A 21,508-nucleotide genomic window follows, 5' to 3' on the forward strand; every position below is an offset into this window, starting at 1 on the left:
CAATAAATATTGTACCATATACAGCAGTGATTCTGAGCCAGGGGTACATGTACCCTAGAGGGTACTACGGCAGCTGTCAGGATCGACCAGGAAAGATTGTGGAGTAGCTCAGCTTATTAGAAAAACCCCCCCCAGAAATTATGACTTTGTAAAAAAGAATAAACCATATCCAAATATCTGTGTTTAGGAGAACAATAACCATTCAAACAGAATTACCAATTGATGTGACTATAATTTTTATACTGTCACAATAACAAACTACAAGCTAAAATACACCGACTGCAGGACTGGGAAACACTTTGCACCAATCTGAGCCACCACATGCTTTGCTTGAGAGTGAATGCAAAGTAGGTAAAAAAAAAAAAAATGAGCACAGGAATAAATAGAAAAGTAATTTACATTTAGGTTACATAGTTGAAACATCTTATTTTTGCCTCTTCAAGCGGTAGAAGTATGTATGCAAACTTGACCAAACCTAAATATCTAAATGTCCACAATTCCAGGATCCCGACAATATGTCTTACATGAAAAACACAATTTTATAAAATTAATATTGTTAAATTACATTCTGCTTCAAAGCCATTTTCAAAATGATTGGTGGCGTTGATGAAGGTGTATTTCAGCTAATCTAACGGGGCTATGAGGCTTAGTCAGACTAAAGTGCTGCAAAAATCCGAGGAAAGGCAAGGAAAAGAATGAATATTCCACTGTTCTTGTGCCTCCATCCTGAACCTCCACACCATGAAAAGAACGGGTAAAGAAATAACAGCAGACATCCATTTGAAATAAAAGGCCATTCATATGAACACGCGTACCCAAAAACTGAAATAACCTGGACCGAAACACACAAAAAAATAAAAAAAAAACAGACATGACGAATTGGATCACTAAGTATAGCACAGAACACTGCAGGAGCCACACAGTGGGAGAGGAGGAAGGTATCCTGAGGAGCAGGAAAGCAGGACGGAGCTGTGTTAAGTAAATTGGTTACAGAGTACAATGAGACATCTTCTAACCAGTGTTGGGAGGAGGAAACTTCATCCACATCTGCTGGAGTCTCAGCTGGCCTGGCAGAGGCTCGGCTTTAACTGGATTAACAACAAAAGCCGAGCTCAATAACTAATAGGCCTCTTCTTCCTCCTCTCTCTTTACTCCGTTCCCCTCTATCCCTTCTCTCTCCCTCTCTTTCTATCTTGTCGTCTTCCTCCTCCTTCAGAGCGAAGCAGAGAGATAATGCGGAACACTTTCATGCCTTCTGCTGAATTAAACATAGAGGGAACAGCTTGTGCTGGGTGCTAAAGCTGAAGCAAAGAGAGAAGGAATATGAAAAAGGAGGATATATACAATTCCACCCCTGCACAGGGGTCTCTAGAGTGCTGCTGAACATTTCTTTACAATTAGAAAGATCTGTCACCGATAGACTGCGCTGAAGAAAGCTAAACAGGACAGCCTTTTTTTCACTAATTGGCCGGGTTGAAAAGGACTGTCAGTTATCGCTGGGTGGAAGCGGCCAAACGGCACGTTGAAGGCTGGCACTCCACCCAAAAATACTCTTCTGAGGCTTCCTTCCCACCTCCAGCTTTCTTGTCGGAGCTGTAAATCCAGTCTTGCCAATCTCTTACTCCTTTCACACGCTCTGTCATCTTTCCGCTGTAGCCGACCAATTGGGCTCCACAAGTAACAAATATGCCCATCTCTAACTCCAGGCTCGACGGTGAGTAATTGACAGTGTTTCAAACGTACTTGGTCTCAGGTGGTTTACAAAAAACCCGGTGATGGCTTCTCATCTTCTCAGCAGGGTCTGAGGTTTCAGTTTCTGTTCTGCCTCTGTTCTTTTTTAACTCTCGATCTCTCTGATGTGAGAAGAAAAAGTCTTCCTTTCTCTCTCCTGGCCTATTTGGTATTCCCCAGATTGGGCAGAGAGCTACCACCCTCATCCTGCATCCTTTTTTCTCCCTCTGTTCCACTCTCTTTCCCCTCTGACAGAACCAAGTGATCTGTAACAGCATCCTCTGCTTAGAGTGGGTGCCACACTCACAGCAGCGGGGACAAGACTTTCCAGGGGTTGCGTTCAGGACCGCAACCTCCCAGAGCACACAGCAATGTGAGATGGGGCGACAGGCTAAAGATCGGACTAGCATGACCCCATTATCAACCAACTGGACAGGCTGGTGGGACTCTCTTTTGCACTCACTACGAAAAGAGCTATTCAAGAACACCATGTTATCTTATTTTAGGACGATTAAATCGCATTCGCTCTCATCAAAGATACATAATCTTGTTGAGCACCATTTCATTTAGTTCATTAGATGACTTTTAAGTTTGCATTTTAGCCTTCTTGTGAAGTTCCTCCACATAAAGAAACAGAAGAATTCAGCTAAGCTTTCAGATGTTTCTCTGTGCTCTCCTTTAAACTCCATTCTCCTAAACGGAGCTAATAAAAAAGATCAAACACCTTAGCAAAAACATTTTCTGTTTTTGTTTGACATCACATTTATTCAGATTACAAACTGTCTTTCATTCACTGTAGAAGTGGATTTTTGAGGGTCAAAGACACCAAAAAAAGTGCGATCTGTATCTGGATGTGAAATGTGTTAATGCAAGGAGTAAAGCCATGCAGAATGCAACGCGATCAGAAAGGTGGAGGTGGTCTGGCTTGCACTGTGAACAGAACTCAGCCAGGTGAAGACGCAACATGCGCGGCATGACCGAATTCCACCCACGCTGAAAGACCACTCCACTCCACTTCCTGCTAGCTTAAACAAGCCCGCTAAAAGCTACAAGCAGCAGCAGCTAGCAAGTCTCCCCCTCACAAAAAGCGATTTAAATATGAATGAATGCTGACTGTGGCATTGCTCGCCTCAATCCGGGACACACACCAGGTGGAAACGCAAAATGCCCGTGGATTACATGGCATTATCCAGGCCATATACCCAGATACAGACCACATTTTAATATTGGGTGTAAATGGGGCCTTCAGTTGTGCTTCACAGTGGGCAAGAGTGTTATGTAATGGGCAGCTGCCAGGTGTGATTGTGAGCAAGAGTGTTAACTGGAGGGACATGGGGGTGACAAAGGGGAACGTACTTCTTCCTAACTAAGCAATACTTGGATCACGCCCCGTAGCAGATCTGTTGAGGGGGCTAAATATCCCAGAGCAAGAGCACTGTACTGCACTGTGCTCATGAAATGCGCTGAGGAAAGAAAAAGATGTGGGAGTCTGGTATTTATAGACTGATAACACGGCTCTGCTTAATTAATTACCAGTTTTCCACAGAGAATTGTTTCAGGAAGGTTTTTTTTTTTTTTTTATTGAAAATGGGTTGTGCAAAAACAAAAGTTATGACTAACGATGAGTTTTCTCACTAAGGGTACATGCATGCTACAAGACTCTGGAACTAATTAGGCACCAAAGCTGTGATCGCAGTCAACTGTTCGGAATTATGGCGCCGTGAGAAACCCTTAGATTAAAATTGTGCCGAGGCAGACGGTGGTCACATAGAGGGTAAATAAGAAATGTGATGAACCTGAGTGCCTCCGAAAGCCAGGGATTTTATTTTAGGGCAAAGATCATTAACATTCCATTAGGTGAAACATGAATTATTGTAAGCAGTTTTAATTTTTTTTTTTAAATTAAATAGAGTTTAAAAGTCTTGATCTTGGATCATGCATGTACCCTGTTGAGTTGAAAAGACACTTCAATACTTTAATCCAAACTGTACTGCAGTGATACAATAAACAATTTCTACTGCATGTGACATGTGTGGCAACAGAAGTCAGAGTATGGCTGTTTCTCACTTACTTAGAGATTAAATGGCAACCTGTCCAAATACACTGTGAAATGTGATAAAATGTCCCCACTGAAATAAGATGGTTACACAGCAGATATAAATGTCTCATTTACAGAATAACAGATTGCACAGTGTATAATGTTTGACAACAATCAACAACAAGGGACCTGCTCAGGACTCACGGGGAAGTAGAGCTGAAAAGGGTTTAGCTGACACAAGAAAATCAATCAACTGAGGTTTGAATTTCAAATTTCAAATATCTCAGTTTTCTATTTATGGACGAGTCCGTGTTCAGATTTTAAACCCACAGAGCAGTAGTTATAATTAATGTTGGGTACAAACATCTCAATTATCATCCCACTATATTCTTACATTGTAATGAAAATTCAGCAAATAAAATGAATTAAGACTTATAATTTGAGGTTGAGATCATTTTTGGTAAACAGGCCTTTTTACCCACTGAACATGTACTGCTCTTTCCAATGTTGAAGATCAGCACATTCCCTGACATTTCCCTTATCAGATCCTTTCTCATAAGTATCACTAACGCTGACATTTACAAAACGCTCAAAATACTTCTTTAATGAAACCGACTAAGATTATACAAAACCTTTAATACCACACTGTTGTAGTTTTTGATTTTATTCACAGTACCCTCAACTGCAAAATCACTGAAGCCACCAAAGCTGAACACACGCCACACGATCCCACTGCATGCCTAAAGTAACTACGTGTAAGGTTGTGATGTGACATAGTGAGACTGAAAAGCAGATGATGTCCTCAGTTCAGCTGCTGAAGCATGCTGTGCCAGTCTAGTTTGTTCCTAACACTCTGCACACTGCACCCTTGTTCTCAGAAGGGTTTTTTTTTTTGTCCTTTATCAGGATCTCTAAACATCTTCAAGGAGGTTTCCTGTCTTGCAGAGATTTCCCTGCCCAGAGCCTCCCTGTGTCACCTCACAACTGTTCCATCATTTAAAAAAAAAAAAAAGTCATTTAATTCAAGAGTTGTTTAAAAAACTGCCCATTTGCTGCTCTGAAAAACAAAAAGATGAATCAGGTAAAACCTGGAAACCAATAAGGCAAATGTGTTCCAGAAACAGAGCTATGTCTCAGTTTCCAACTCTTGTTATGCATTAGCAAACGTGTTGCAAAAAATATCCGTTCAAAAAAGAAATTGAATTAAGCACAGAGTCTCCAAGTGGTTAAAATGTAAAAAAAAAATGCAACTTTTTGTAAACGCAGTTTTACACGTGCAATGAACTCTCTTGAACAATATACCGTTATCTTAATGTTTAAGGTTTAGCGAAGGATCTCATTTGAGACAAACAAGACAAAAGTCCTGTGGCTACCTGTAGTTTTGCAGTGTACAAGAAATAAAGATTGGGGAGTTCGGGAATTCATCGAGCCTGCTTCGACATCCTCTCTTGAAATGTGTCTTGGACCGTATCTTTCTCTCCAATCAGAATACAGAACATGGAATGATCTGGTACATGGCCTAAGAACATTCTGCGGGACATGGAAAATGAATACATGAAACACAGGAGCCTCCAACAAAGCCGGTGAATATTTTTGCCTGGTTGAATGCGACCCAGATAGGAATATAAATACGAGTTATCCCCTCCTCCCTGCACACAGTCATTACGGCACTCATCTGAGCCACCCATTATGTAAATAAAGAAAGAACAGAATATAAGAGAGATGTAACGTGTGTGGGACACAGCGTCAGGAAAACATACAAACGGGGCAGGGTGCATGTTGAGCGGAGAGACATAAGACAGAGAGAGAAAGAAAGTCAGAGACAAGGTAAATAAAGAAGGAGGAAATGTAGAGAGAGTGAGAGGAGACTTAAAGAGGAAAGGGGGAAAAAACTGAGTTGCAAACAAAGAAAAGCACATCTTTTTCTTACCCATTAAATGAGTCATTACCGACCCAGTGTGGAACTGTGTGAAACCCCCAAGTCTCCCGGTGCATCTTTTCCTTAGCGAGATCAACACTATTACACAACAGTAACAACAACGACAACAACAACATCTACGACGACAACAACTGTGCTATAGTGACACGGCGCCCAATATATGGATGTTGCACATCATTAACACCACAGCCAGCCACACATTAGCACACACTGTTAAGTCTGTTATGTCATTCAGTTTAGTGGCCGCGCTTCAGCTGCACCCATCAGGAAACCAGGTGGTGTCACAGGGTGGGGCAGGAACCCCGAGTCACCGTAAGCCCCAGAAAAGTCGTCACTGGGACGAACGGAAACTCCATCATTGTTACCAGGATGACAAGTTTGGCCTTTTCAAGTTTTAAATGATTCAGGTGAAGTCTCGTTCATCTCAGAAGAGCTGGCGTCTGCAGCACAGCGGCACCGTCGACAGAAGCCTTTTGGACAAGTTTTACGCAGAGTTCAACATGTTGATGGAGGATTGTTCCTTCTATTTCGAAACAGGAAGGCGATTTTGGAACAGTTGTTACGGTGTTTGCGGCTTTGCAGATTATGTTTTCTTGTAAAGTATAAAATACAAACAATGTAGTCACTCGGCACATAATCACACACTTGCAAAGCTGAAGAAACAAGAACGTAGCAGTTAGCAGCATCGCGTCGGAGTTGCTGTGGTTTTTGTTTGCTCTTTGCAGTATTTTTTTTTTTAATAACATTTTGTCATATTTGGCTGACACTGAAAAAAATCTGACCATGATAAGTTAAACACAGTCACATATTCAGCCACAGCGCACTATTGCCACCACAAGTTTGCCTTCATCGACTTCACAACAACTTCATTTTGACTTTCTGTGTCCTTTTTATAATTTTTCTTTTAATCCTCTTTTTATAAAATTATACAGTCACAGTTAAGCAGAGAGGATATAATTGACGGCATCTCTTTAATCGGGTTGAATGTTAAGCAGGTAGGTGTTTAGCTGATGGAGGCAATGCTGATTTATCTGGTGGTGAAGGGGGCTGGCTCTCACTCCCCAATTCCTCCACCACATCTCCTTTCCCTATTTTCAGCCCAAATCTTTTCTCTCCTCTCCTTCGTCCTCAGACGTATATGGCAGTCCGGGAAATGACAGAGCCGTCTCTCTGAGACTCCATGTCGTCGTCGAGGTACACGTCCATTTCTTCCTCACCACCGTGGCCTCTGCGGACGTGATAGCCCGGGGGTAGCATGTTCCCACCTCCCCCGACGCCCCCAAACCTATCGTATTGTTCTTCTTCCTCCATGCTGTCATCCAGGTCGAACTTCCTCCTCTCAGCTTCACCCATCTCCCCACTAAGGAGGATGTCGTGGGCAGAGGGGGGGTTGCCAGTCGAGGAGTGGTGGAGATGATGATGGTGGTAGTCATTGGCGTTTTCCGTCAGAGTACCAGTGGCATCGCAGCCCTCCCGATACGTGTAAATGGGCCCGTTGTTGTTCGCTCCGGTCCCGTTCTTGCTGCTGTTGCCGGTCCCACTGAAAAGCAGACGGGCTTTGTTGCCATAGTCGCCACCGTTGCTTCTGCCGCTGCCTGTTGCAATGGAGTCCGCGCTGCTAGGGTAGCCACGCCTCTGCTGTCGGCGGCTGCGGGTCAGGAGAACGGCAGTGAGCGTGACAACCACTAGCAGGGCCAGCAGGGAGCCGATCACGGCGACTGCCACAACGCCGGCACTGGGCGGATCATCCAAGGCTTCTGCAGAGGGGATGGAAAAATGGGTGGAGGAAAAGAAAAAAAGGGAAGGAATTGATGGCTGTTTTTAAGGAAGTCTTGCTCAGTTTTGGAGGAGGTATTCACAGTTCTTCTTTTATTGTAAATGTGCTGTAGTGATAGTAGTAGTGTCTTCTTCTACGTGTTACAATCCTCTTACAAGTGTGTAGTAATGTTCTTCTCAGTGTAATCCCTTGGTAAGAGTGCAGTCAGTCATTGCTGGGATCAGGCTGAACGGGACTCATTCACTCGCTCCCAGCGGCTCATTGCACTGCATTTTGCAGACATTTTGCTCTATACACATGTCTGTCCAGCTGCTGGCACTTCAGTTTTTGTCGCCCCGCCCCCCTTTGCCAGCTGGGGAAAAGCCTTCACTACTGTAACGATCCTTTGCACTATACTTCATGTTGGTGTGAGCCAAGTTTGCCTCTCCGCTCTTGTTTCAGTCCAAGATTGAAACAAACATGAGAGATGGGTTTACAGCACCGGCAAAAAGTGGCTTGCTTTGTGCCTTGTGCTGTTTTTGCCATGGGTTAGAGGTATCGGCCCAGTAGAACCAAACAGACATACGCACATACACAGACACACAGGACAGACAAGCAGAGGGTTTATTTGAAGAGGGTCAGTGGAAACGAGCACACAGTTGTGCCTGGAAAACGCCACAATGTTTGACATCCCTCGAGCCCTCCCATATTTACCCGGTGTTTCTCTCCCAGCCTCCTAATTATACCAACTCCTCATCCCCTTTCTTCCCTCTCATCCTCCCATCCTCTGCCTCATCTGTTTCATCCCTGTGCCTCTCTTATCGGTCAGCTAGTCAAACCACGGGGCAAAGTGGATACCTGCTGTCAACCCAGGACTGAGTCCAGATCTCACTGATCAGCAGCGCACAAAGGTAAAAGGTTCACACTGTGGAGCAAGACTTGTGCCAGGACATTTTTAAGAGGATTCTCTGCAGGAATATGAGAGAGAAAAAGAGGTCTGGCTCAGATAGTGTAGGATTGATACGAGAGGATTCATGCTGGGCTAAAAAGAGGAGAAAAGAAAGTGTCAAACCAGGCAAGGAGAAGTGTTGCAGTACAGAACTGCACAAGGGCAGCTATTTTTTTTTTTTCTGTGAACGGCATGCTGATTTTTCTTTGGGGTGCAGCAGGGGCAGCGGAATGCAGAACAGCAGGGAAATCTGAACCCCTTCCTGTTTCATGCAAATAACACTAAGGTTCTGCCAGCACTCCTGGCAAACACAGCAGTGAATGCCAATCAAACAATCTGAGCTTGGTTGAAATGAGCACTGTGTGGGGTTATGAGCCAGGGCAGCACCAGTGAGGGAAGGACATTTTTTTTCTTTCAGTGAAATCACGTTGGACATTAAATAATGATCTGTATGACGCTGACAAGTATGAGTTATGCTAACAAAACCAGTGGGGGGATGTCAGTATAAGTGAGCCTGGATCGAGAGCCTGTGATTTATACAAAGTTTTCACGCTGAGGGTGTAGGAGAATAAAGAGAGGCCATAAAAGAGGAGAGGAACTGAGCAAGAGGGGAGAAAACTAGGAGGAGGTTTTCGGTAGAGAGAGGAGAGCAGGGGAAAGGAGAAGAGAGTCAAGAGGAGTGATCTCAGTTTGATTTCAGACACTCTCTTGCTCTGGTCTCAACTGGGGATAAAGGAGGTTTATGCCAGGGTGAGACAGACGGGTTGGGCGAATGAGGCGGAGCTCTTGGGACAGGATATGATGTCTAAATTAGGGGACAGTGTCTGGTGATATCCAACTGAAGTGACAGAAGGCATTAAGGATGATGAATCCAACTTTCCCTGTCCTAGTTTTCTCTCTCTGCAAACTTACAGACTGGCATGGAAACACAACGTGCAGGCCGAAATGTTAGTTTGCCATTTATTGTGCCATTTATATTTTAAGCATTACTGGCATTTATCATGTGCCTGAGTGAGAGACAGCTGAATAATGGCCTTTTGTTAAAGGTCTTTGGTGGCTGTCGTCCTTCTGTTAATCAAGTACTTTAAAAACTATTATTCTGTAGAGGCTATAAAGAACAATGTTCCTACAAAGGTCCATTAGAGCTGACATGTTCATTTTTCAATAAATATTGGTGCACATGCAGGAGCAGCTTGACTATCTCTCTAATATTCTCTCAAAGTCCAAAACTGTGGGATGAAGACTGATATTTGAACAGAAATGAAAGGAACTTCTTCGCCATTTTACTAGAAGGCAACGGTCTCCTCCTCTTTGTCGTAGTGAATGGGTTCAACTTGATGAATACAGCTAAAATTGGCTGCCGTCAGTAAGGGTCAGGGTAACTCACTTGACAAATGCATGTTATCAAACCATTTCATCTTAACTTCACCGTTCCCCCACAGCTGAATTCTTCTTGTCTTTCTCCTACGTAAACTCAAAAATGAAGGCAGAAATACTTGAAGAAAAAAAAAAATACTGATGTAACATGACCTAGTTAGCTGCTACCTGTTCAATAAGTGTTGGCTAATATCTTAGTACTTCAATTTCATTAAAAAATGATTATTGAGACTTGAATTTGACATAACTAAATTTCATGCAACGTTCACCATGAAGCTTGTGCCAGGGTTTGTGATTGGCTGAATGAAAAGCATGGTGGACCCAGTGCTAGAAGCTTTAGAGGAGATGATTGGCCTTCAATCAAACTCAAGGATCAAAGGACCCGGTAGAGATATTGGCTGGGTGTTTACTGTGCGCAAAGAGAAAAGACATCTCTGGCTCTAATCGGTTAGCATTTTCAGAGGATCTGTATCTTCAATCAGAAACGAACTCAAAGGGAATAGTTTAACGTTTTGATCATAAGCTTATTCGCTTTCTTGCCAATAGTTGGATGAGAGGATTGATACTAATCTCATGTGGACAGGTGCAGCAATTTCCAGGAGTCTTATCATTACGGGGAGGTTGCCAGGTGACCAGAGACCATAAGACACCGCGCCTGGCTAGCTGTTTCCCCATGCTTCCAGTCTTCGTGATAAGCTAGCTAATCGCCTCCTGGCTCCAGCTCCGTACTTACAGTAATGCACAGACATGAGCTTGATATCAATCTTCCATTTTACTCTCCGCAGTAAAGTGAATAAGCGTATTTCCCAAACTGTCTATCTATTCCTTTAAGGAATTTCCTGACCGGCCGGTTTCAGGTGTGACATGATTTAATATAATGTCTGGACAAAAACCTGTATAACACACAATTTCTGTTACTATCCTCCATCAAATGGGCACATTCAGTAGAGCACGGTAAATGGGTACAAGTCTCCATATCACTGGGCTCAGCATGTCATGGCACATGAGTTCAGCATGTTTAATGCCTTTTGAAAATCCTAAAAATATGTCTCTGCAGAAAAAGATTTTTTTTTTTTTTTAAATCACATACAAGGTCTCTTCAGGCATTCTGACATCACTTATTCCAATCTAAAATACTAATGGGTCCTAGAGCGGCTCTGACAAAAATGTGCCAGATGCATGATAAACGTCAGTGTCAAATCTTTGTCAACCGCCTTATGAAATGCTTTAGTAAACACTGTTCTGTGAACATATTTTCCCAAAAAAAGTGAAAAAAAGAAAAAGAAAAAAAGGCAAGACTGTCGTTAGCAAGAAAATAGGCCATGCTTGTCATCCTGATTTCTCATCAACAGCGGCAGCCTGCCTGCATTAAGAAGCACGGTGAAAAAATGTCATAGAGAGGCAGGGGAGCTTATATCAGTCTCTGTATTAGTGTCATGTACACGGAGAAGATTAGATAGAGAGCGAGGGAGAGAGAGAGCAAGAGAGAGAGTGAGAGAGAGAGAGAGAGAGAGAGAGAGAGAGACTCATGAAAACTATCCATTTCTACTCAGTTACATTCACTGCGGTAGGGATAATCTAAATGAGAAGATTTGGGATGTGGGGAAGCAAGGTGGAAAGAGTTAGAGGGGTGGAGCGAGGTAGACAACCAGGGGGTGGGGGAAATAGTCTATGGGGTATGAATATAGTGGAATCTAAATAATCTTTTGTTGATCTCCTTCACTTCCTCTCTCCTTCCTCTCTCCTTGCTTGGTTCTCAGAACTGAATCAGGCTTATAAACACAGAGAACTGTTTTAACAGTCATATAATAAGCCAGGGGCAGTAACTGTAAAAACTCCACGGTGGGAATTCTCATTAAAAGCAGCTTTTGGTCAAGGACAAGACATAAAAATGTACCAATGAATTTTCTCCAAATATCGAAACATCTGACCACCTAATGAGACAGAAGAGCTGGCTTTTTGTATTAAATATTATATTCATTCTTTTTATTGTATTGGATTCCTCTTAGACAAGCACCTGAGACTGGAAGTATATCACTTATAATGTCTTATTGGACAGCATCTCCACTGTGAGCTTCTGGATCCCTATTGGTGGGCTCATAAAGTCTCTGGAAAGTCGCCAGAATAATTCAGTTGTTTCTATGGAATGCAAAAAAATATATATATCAAAAGCAGCACTTACATGTTGCAATGTTAAAACAAATTGCAATGTTGTGACAAAGGTCAGCAGGACTTTTAGTTGGAGCATCATCTAGAAGAATGCTTCCAAGTTTCAGTGAAAATAATCCACAAGTAATTAAAAAGTGCTTGCTGCATGCAGCACCTGGGAGAGCCTTCAACCTGGAATGTTGGCTATGCAAACCCCTTTCGAACCAGACCTGCTCCTGAGGCACAAAGAATATAAATGGTTTAGTTCAACAACAGTGGACACAGGCAAAAAAAACAAAAAAAACACAGTTGCCAGTTCTACTTTGTGAGGTTACACTGAAGCCTGGTATGAAAACAGACATGGACGCAGTGATTCCACTAACTGGAAATGAAATCTAACACTTTTAAGTATTTACTTCTGCTTGTTAGCCAAGTTTCAAGTTTCTAACCAGCCATTATAGCCATCGGCTTTTCAGGTAATGGCTACATATACTTAGCTGGCGTGCTGACCCTGCAGGGTTATGAATGCCAGACGGAAACTAGCTTGCACCCAGAGACTCAGTTAAGTGAGTGCAGGCTATCTAGACGTGCCTATACTTACTTTAGGCTTCTCCATACTTGATGCAAGTTTCATCTCTCTCTTTCCAAATGTAAACCTAACCTACATGAGCTGCACACTGTGTGTTACGTTTTATAAGCCATAAACTAACTATAGTAAAAAGAATTAAATCATGACTGCCTTTGTAAGCTGTGTGCCTGGGAGGCACAGGCTCATAATCGTAGCAGATGTAAGCGGAGGTGGAGGACGTGAGGCCAAGGCTAAATGTTATCACGGTGGGTTAATGGGGCCCGAAGGCAATGCAGACTGGAAAACACAGATGTACAGTAGGAAGAGGATTTGAGGGTAACCTCTTTACTGACACAGCAAGCTGAAGCTAAGTGTGTCACTGCTGACTTTGACATGGTGCATTTTTAAGGATTGCAGATTGCATTTGATTCGAAGAAGTAAACTTGTGCTTTTATTCCTGACTAGACAAGTGGAGACAAAGCATAATGACAAAGACACGAGAGGTCCAAAAGAAGGACATGCATCAATGAGGACGATAATGGGTTACAATTTTCCGGTTGATGATAGTGCACGAGAAAGGTACCTGTGTACCATCTAGCACAGGGTACTACCTCCGCATCATCTGACTGAATCTGATTAGCATTTAGTCATGAATGACAAAGCACACTGACGGTGCCATTTTTCAGGAGCACATAGTGTTCCTCTAATTCAGAATATACGGCAAAGTACATCTCAGCCATTAAAGGCGCTTGTTTACCATAAATGAGAATCTGACTCAGTAAGTAGACTCTGGAAAAAAGCCCTTTAGATAGAAGGAGCAAATTAAACAGGTAACCGGACCACACAAACATTTTCTTTGTGAAAAGAATTTGGTGTGATTTCATAATAGTGAGACAAAGAACTCAACTGGTACAGATTTGGTTACACTAAAAATAATTACCCGGTACAGATTTTCTCCTCCGCCACAACAAACATATACATTGGCTAAACTACATACAAAACATAGCTCTGCCACTAACATACACTAAAATTACCCAAATCATCTGTTATACTAAGTCTTACTTAATCTTTCTGTAGGTCCTTCAATCTATTTCTACAGCTGAAATTGCTTTGCCTTACTGTCTGTTCATTCTTTTTTGGCTTTTTATGTTTATGATTGCATAAAATGGAAACTTAATTTCCTGGAAAAACTATAACCTTCTGTAAAAACATCACCTTTAATGATCCCCTTATTCTGCCAATTTAACTTCCTCTGTCCACTCCTATCAAATCAAACGACTTTTTCTCTCCTTAAAAAAAAGAATTCTCAGCAGATTCAGCATTGCACTCCTATCACGCTGTCGGGCTCATGACGGAGGGATATGCGGTAGTACTTCCCTAGACCTATATAGTGTACAGACTTTGATGTGCAATATTGGTGAAACTCCCCTTTAAAGAGTGAACTCTGAAAAGCAGTGTAACCGGCCTCTCTGGTTAAAAGTTTCAATTCCGTTTCACCTCTGAACACACGCAGCATCACCCGAGGGAGCGGTTGGATGCGGCCACTCGTGAGCTCTGTTACAACTGTGACCACACCCCACGAGTGACCTCACTGTGTAGTGACACACCCTGGAGTACACCTCTACATCACTGTAACGAGCTGAGGTCAGCAAAAACACACATTTTCAGGCTGTGTTAAGTTTCAAAAGAATAGTTCAGCATCGTATGTGTTTTTAAACAAAAAAAAACAAAACAGGTTAGCTGCTTCCCCCTCTTTCCAGTCTTTACGCTAAGCTAGGCAAATCTCCGATTCCAACTCCATCCTCGATGCACACACATTACAGTGGTATGAAAGCATGTCCCTTAAATGTTGAACTATTCCTTTAACTACTTTCCAATTGGAGCTTGACAGGTGTCAGTGATGAATTTGTTTGTAACTCATGTGCATGGACTAACAATGTGTGCTCTTGAATTAATAACACATTCATGAACTAATTATTGGTACCCTCAAGTTAATAATTACTGTGCAATAATTAACGTCACATGACATGAGACAATGCTGTTATTATTTCAACTTATGTTCAAGGGTTGTCAAGGATAACACAACATTGTTTACCAGGCAGTGATGAATGAATGATAAATAAGGTTCTGGGTTCTTCTCCCTAGCTTGAGCGGCCACAGCAATTTCTAACTCTAATTTATACTGTTTATAGTGTCTTCACAAATCTGACGGCATCATTTATTTTTGCGAACAAGACAAAAACTAAATTTGCCCAACACCTCTGAGGCGCCTGGTTTACAGTTTAGAATTATCCCTTACCATTTAAATCTATTATATATATCCCATTTAGGAAGTAATAATTCGACGTTTAATGGGGCTTTAAGTTGCTTTTTATGTCACTGTTTGTCTGGTAATTATAGCACTATAATGAACAACATTAAGGATCCGAGTTCTCTTCTATCTTCTTTATATACCCACAGAAACCTCTGCAGACACACACACCCCTGCATGCAAACATCATCCCTCACACTCCCATTACATACAGACACACACTGCTAGACATTCACACACGCTTTTACTGTACAAATTATTAATGTTCTTAATCTCTCTCCATTCACTCAGACATACACACACACACACACACACACACACACACACACACACACACACACACACACACACACACACACACACACACACACACACGCACACAGATAATCAGTATTACACACACATACATGAATGCAAACAAACCTCAAAACCATCTATTAGCCACTAGACAGTACAAGCCGCCAGTGTGTATCTGTGTCACATCTTTATGGCAGCCACAGAAGCTGCGTATCTCACACACACACACACACACACACACACACACACACACACACACACACACACACACACACACACACACACACACACACACACACACACACACACACACACACACACACAAACTCTGATTAATTACCCTTGATGTCACAGACAAACTTGCACACATATCCAGACACACAAACACCAAGAGCCACACTGTCTCTTCAATTACCCCTGATTGTCCCTGATCTTCCCTGAACCAACCACTGGTGTTTCCAGGATGATCTCAATCATTTCCTCATGCAACCCCTCACTGCAGAAGCGAGCGAGGAAATTTCTTGCCTAAATCGTCTTCAATTCTGTCTCTTCATCACGGATTCTAGCCGGTGCTATTCATCTCCGGATATCTCCCCTTGTTTTTCATCAGCGAGGAAATAATCAGACGGTGGTGAACAGAAAGACAGAAAAAGTAAACTGTAAACTACACAAAAACAGACAGAAACGGAGAGAGAGGAAAAATTCAGAATTACTTTTTTAAGCATCTTGTTTTTGGCATTTTACTTGGCCCATTGAGCCTCACTGTTCTCTCTCCTCTGAGACTCTCCGGATTTTAAATGGATGCTTTCTGACACAGAGCGAGCAGATGGGATGAAAACTAAAGAGCACAGACAGACGGGAAGGAGACAGAGAGAGAGAGAAGGGGAGGTAGGGAAAGAGGGTGGATGCAGTGGGTGTGGTTGAAGGAATGGGTGGATAGATGATGGATAAATGGATGGATAAATGGATCATCTCTTCCAAGCTCATTTCCCCTTTTCACCTTGAAAGCTCATCTGCATTGCTTTATTTCTGCAGAAAACACATTCAAAATTACAAAAAGCTCACATGGGAGTTACATACACGTGCGTGAGCGCGCACACACTAGTACCATCCATTTATATGTACACACATGCACACAGTCCAATTAAGTTTTTTTTTTCCCATCGTTTGGCCCCCCGCAGAGGTTATGAGCTTCAGGAGGTTTCCCAAGGGCCTCTCCACCTTCCCCTTCAAGTTCTACACTCATTTAGCATCCAGCTGCTGCGCAGACACACGCAAACACTCAATAAATGCCACACACAAAACACACACACACACACACACACTCCGCAGACAATTTCCCCCACCTCTGGCTCCATTCACCTTAATAACCACCCTCAGCCTAAAGTGTAAATGCACAAAGATTACAGCCTATATACACACATATGTGCAAGCTTGTGCTCACACAAAGCACACAAGAGAATATGAACATAACTCGTTTTTGAAAAGCTTTTCTCAGTGTATGTATGTGTGTATTAGCACACAACCGGAGTGCTGATCTCTTTTCCTCACAAATTCACACAAACACACACAGAACCGTACAAATCCCACTCTGACACAACACCACAGGAATGTAAGGCCTCAGATGGAATAAACTCCAGCCAGGAGTTTTAATGAGTGCAGATTAACTGTAATGTTGTAAAATGCAGTTGTAAAAACACACTGCAAGGCAACGAAATAGAAGCAACATGACTCAATATTGATTTTGAGTACATGAACATCCAGATATTAACCACCTGTGGTGTACCTTACAGTGTAAAAACTCAGACCATTAACAGCCACAGTTTTGCTGTACAGCAACGGAGCCATGATTTTTTTTACATTTTTAAAAAAAAAAAAAAAGACCCTAAACTGTTACACAGCAATGACTGGGCTGAGTCAGTATATTGTGAAGTGGAGGACCCTCAGCTATATTCGAAGATATACATTTTTAAATCTCAAAGATAACCAAGATCGGTTCAAGCTTTGCCGTTGGCTCAATTCCTATTTCAACAAGCCGGGACCGTAACATAAAAATGGTATTTTTAACTGGTTGTCATTTTCTAGCTTGAATTGTACCTCTGCTGTTGTTTTTATTGAAAGGCTTTCGGGACCTTTGATCCTTTCACTCTTCAACGATGTTCATACATGGGGGTTCATCAGTTAATAGTGCTTTTATTTTCAGTCAAAAGACTTGAGAACCTTCTTTTACAGATGATCAGCTATCATCAGAGAACAGAGCCATGGTAACCCACCCCGTCTTCTCAGCTAGCAGACCTTCACATTTTTCTACCTTCTCCCGCATCATTATACAGGGCTGTGTGACATCCTCAAGCAGTGGATAATTAGGTACGACTTGGAAATGTGTTTCTCTTGTATGATGAGTGCTGTGAGTGCTACCTTAAAAAGGGTTGAGAGCCTCCTGATCACCGGGTGTCTTGTAGTGCTGTCATGCTAAACCATAACTGTCTGCAGGGCACAGTTCTACAATTATCCTTTAAATCTTATTACAGGTTAAAGACTGCAGTCAAGTTGTGCATGCATTATGTCTGATTTAATCAAGCCCCGTTTGCTATTTGCAAAATTAGCACTCACTACTCCCTGGGACCGCAAGGTGGCCTGTGATTACAGAGACTAACCTGTAAATCAACAGTTAGGAGGTTTGGTTCCGGATCTCCACGTAAAGATGTGATCAAACTTCCAGTTTGTTTTCTTGAAGCCAAGTGTACTTTGTTACAGTTTTTTTTTTTTATATAGTTCTTTAATTTTCTCAGGGCCTGATGACAGGAGAAGCACAACCTGCGAAACAACAAGTCACAAGACTCTAGCTTAAGTAGCTCGTTTACTGGACCATTCTGAGAAGCTGACACGCTCCCAGGTCAGAGAATTACAGGGAAAGAAGTGATTCCAGTTCCTGTTCCTGTGTGTCTTGCCAAAAATTCCCCCTTTCTGGGAGGACACATGGAGAAACTCAGTATTGGTCCAGGCTGCAGTTTCCCATGGGTTCCATTTTTAAAAAAATTCAACTTTCAAGCGATGAGAAGCTGGTTGGTATCAGGTATCAACAGCAGCGTATGAATACACTACAACCTTGAAGTTTTGGGAGAAGTCCAACAGTTGGAACACACTAAATTCTCTTAACAAGCTCACACCACATGGCTCTTGGAAGAAGACAGAGACGCTTACTTACAAGGGTCTTGGTCGGAGTTTTAGTGGCACTGTCTTCACCTGCAAAGCCAGACCAACTAAATGCACAAATGTGTCACAGTTTTAATAAAATGCTCCACCCGTGTGTGGTGTGAATGTGTTTATCTCAGGCTGATTTGGAAAGAATCAAATTACCTTGTTGACTAATACAGCCCTGACACTTGTACTGTAAATCATTTGAATGCCAAGTTTTGAGTGGGATGTGGTGTTGTATTTTCTATCTTCAGAGCTGGCTGGAAACTTTGAACCTGCAGTGATGATAAAAACAGCCTTCATCAGCCAGCTGCGTCCACATAAAGAAGCATTTAATGCAAATCTTTGGTGATCCATCACCCAGCTGTGGTGCTTACTCACATCAAATCACTTTCACGCGCACACGCGCGCGCACGCACGCACGAACCCAACACACACTCGTACACGGAGCCGTCAAGTTGAGTGGGTTCAGTAGTTTAATGAATATTATTGATGGCAAGGCTACAGCACTGCTGGTGTAATTAGTGTGATGTCTCACACCTACATGTCTGTGGCTTCATTAATTCAGAACAGATTCTTGCTATTATGCATGGGCAAGTGCACACACACACACACACACACACACACACACAAACACACGCACATGAATGAGCAACAGGACACTCATGTCCTAATCCAAAACCCTGGTAAGTGTGCTTGGTTTCACACCCTGCCTCTAATGCAATATGCATACTGTAATGTGTATGCGTGCGTGCGTGCGTGCGTGCGTGCACCAGTGTTGTGCACTGCCAAATATATTTTTAGTCTTATTCTGCTCGGCTGAATGCAGCGAACTGATTGGATCCAGACCTTGGCTGTTGATACTGATCAACAAAACCAGCTGAGTAAAAAACAGCCATCAGCCTCCCTCTCTCCTCTCTCTCTCTCTCTCTCTCTCCATCCCTCTCGCCCACTCTCACTCAATCCATCTACCCTCGCTAAGTCACCCTACAGTCCTCCATCTCCCCCCTCTCTTCTCCACTGTTCCCTCCCTCTTAAATGGGGCGGTTTGTGGTTGGGTGACTCATTTCTAAGCAAATCTGGACCATGGAGGAGAGGAGAGTAAAAGACAAGAGGGGAGCGAGAGAGAAGTGGGGGGGTTAAAGGGGCCCAGGAGACTAGAAAGAAGGAGGGGGAAGAGAAAGAGAGGGGGGAAATGAATATGTGCTTGTGTGCCTTTGCTCATTTCAGATGGATCACTTCCATCCTTCCAAAACAGAAAAAAGAGTAGGGGAGAGGGAGAAGGAGAGGGAGGATGGGGGAGCCAGCAAGGGAGGAAAACAGCAAACCCAGTGAGGACAGGATTAAGACGGCTCGTGAAAGCCATTCGTCTTTCTCCTCCTTTAACCACCTCTCACTCCCCCCTCTTCTCTCCTCCTGGCATGTTCATGAACATGAGCAGGAGAACGAGAATGAAAAGCAAACATCAAGACTTCAAGACAAGATTTACTTCATCCCTGTGCAATGTGTTGTTGATGGGAACTGTTGGTGTTTCTGCACAATGACACCAAGACAAATTCCCGAATAGCTTATACTTTGGAAATACGGTTATTAAAATGCGCTAGCATGGCTGTGAAAAAGGTTTACAGTGCATTCCCGGCAGTGGACGTCCTTTTCTGGCACGGAGTATTGACTGAAGGGGTCAAGGTAGCCAGGTGAAGTGGACCTATGTGAGTGAGTTACTAAATGAGTTACAGAAATGAATTAGCGCAGTAACAAAGACGCTAAATTCACAGGACTAACCATGAAATTACTTTCATTGTCTCGTGCCAGGTTGAAATTAAGATCAACATTAAGTCCTCATTGGAAAGTACCACACAGTAATTAATCTAATACACACGCAGAAGTCCACCAGACTAAAAGTAAAATCATAGAAGTTGTCCCAACAACAAGTTATTAGCTATAAGTTATTAGTTAACAGTTACTTAGATAGTTGTATTGGCAACACATTAGCCTCAGGCCACTAGGCCGTGTCCAAAATTACTCCTTCCTTCACTCAGTCACTACTCTCTCTGCGACAGGAGCTCTCTAGTTTACTGAACAGTGAGCAGTAACTTGACATTTCAGACACTTACTAAACATCATCATTTTGCATCATCACTGACAGCTGTGGTCGCTCAACGGACATTCTTGCATCTGTAAAATGTGGAGAAGTAGTGTCCATGACAGTGTACATGCCAGGGATTATTATATCAAATATCAAATATTGTTCATTTTGTAGGTTTGTTTGTATCTGGTTTGACTTGATAACATGCTACAAATATGTGACACAATGGAAGAAGATCATTTAGGTTGTGTAAATGGTGTGACTACAAGTTTCGCACTACCTTGGAAAAAAGCGTGAACGGTCTCGTGTTGGAATAAGGGTTGTTTCTCTTGTTCCTCCCATTCTGCTGACGTTTTGTCAATGCAGCGTAATGGCTAGCTTGTTTAGCAGTAAACTGACTACGAACTAAATGAACTAACTGAATGAATTAATGAAAATTAAATGAAAAATTCACAAAACCTCTAATTTAAGAGGAAAAAACAAACAAACAAAAAAAAAACAAACAGAAAATGCTCCAGCTAGGTCATTTTGGGAGTAGATTAAGATGTCTCTCAGTATTTGCATGGTCACAGATCTGACAAAATGGTGGATGTTGTGTGTACAGAACAAATGAACAGAAGGCTCAACTGAGACCAACTGTTGATGGCAGAATATGTCAAATCATCAGTAAATAACTGCTACCTCAAGTTTGAGGCTGTATCCAAAATCTCTCCCTTACTACTATGTAGTGCTCTATGTTTACTGTCTGCCGTTTTACTTTAGTGTCTGAATTCTGAGTGTGAATTCATTGCACTGAGCGTACCCTCAGAAATTCCCACAACTCGTCGAAAAATGTCATGTCCACGGCACGTACTCTTCTTTTCGACAAACAATGTTGATGATTCAAATGAGCTGAAAATCTCAATTTACAGTCTACTACAGGCCAAACTGCAGCGTTTTTATTATTTGGGGAATCACGAATGGGTGAATGAGGGAGTGATTTTGCACACAGTCTGAGATATTTGTGTGATCTGAATAAAAAACCAGACCACGTCCTTCACCGAGAGATCTATATGCTGCATTGTGACTATGTAACAGCAGGTGTTGGAGCCAAAATGGGCGATTTAATGT

General features: G+C 42.5%; 1 protein-coding gene across 2 annotated transcripts in view; it reads right to left on the minus strand.

Moving 5' to 3' along the window:
• The window catches only part of pvrl2l (PVR cell adhesion molecule related 2 like), a 304,682-nt gene that overhangs the window by 113,145 nt on the left and 170,029 nt on the right, over positions 1–21,508 (minus strand). Inside the window, exon 7 of one of the 2 annotated variants that reach the window (XM_040121388.1) lies at positions 6,255–7,465. The exons of the other annotated variant lie outside the window; for it this stretch is intronic. Coding sequence (XP_039977322.1) covers positions 6,837–7,465 — 629 coding nt within the window. The 3' untranslated portion in view covers positions 6,255–6,836. Of the gene's footprint in view, positions 1–6,254; positions 7,466–21,508 lie in introns of those variants that run through there. 2 annotated transcript variants of the gene reach the window in all.

The sequence above is a fragment of the Xiphias gladius genome, chromosome 24, assembly GCF_016859285.1.
Source record: "Xiphias gladius isolate SHS-SW01 ecotype Sanya breed wild chromosome 24, ASM1685928v1, whole genome shotgun sequence".
Lineage (NCBI taxonomy): Eukaryota > Metazoa > Chordata > Actinopteri > Istiophoriformes > Xiphiidae > Xiphias > Xiphias gladius.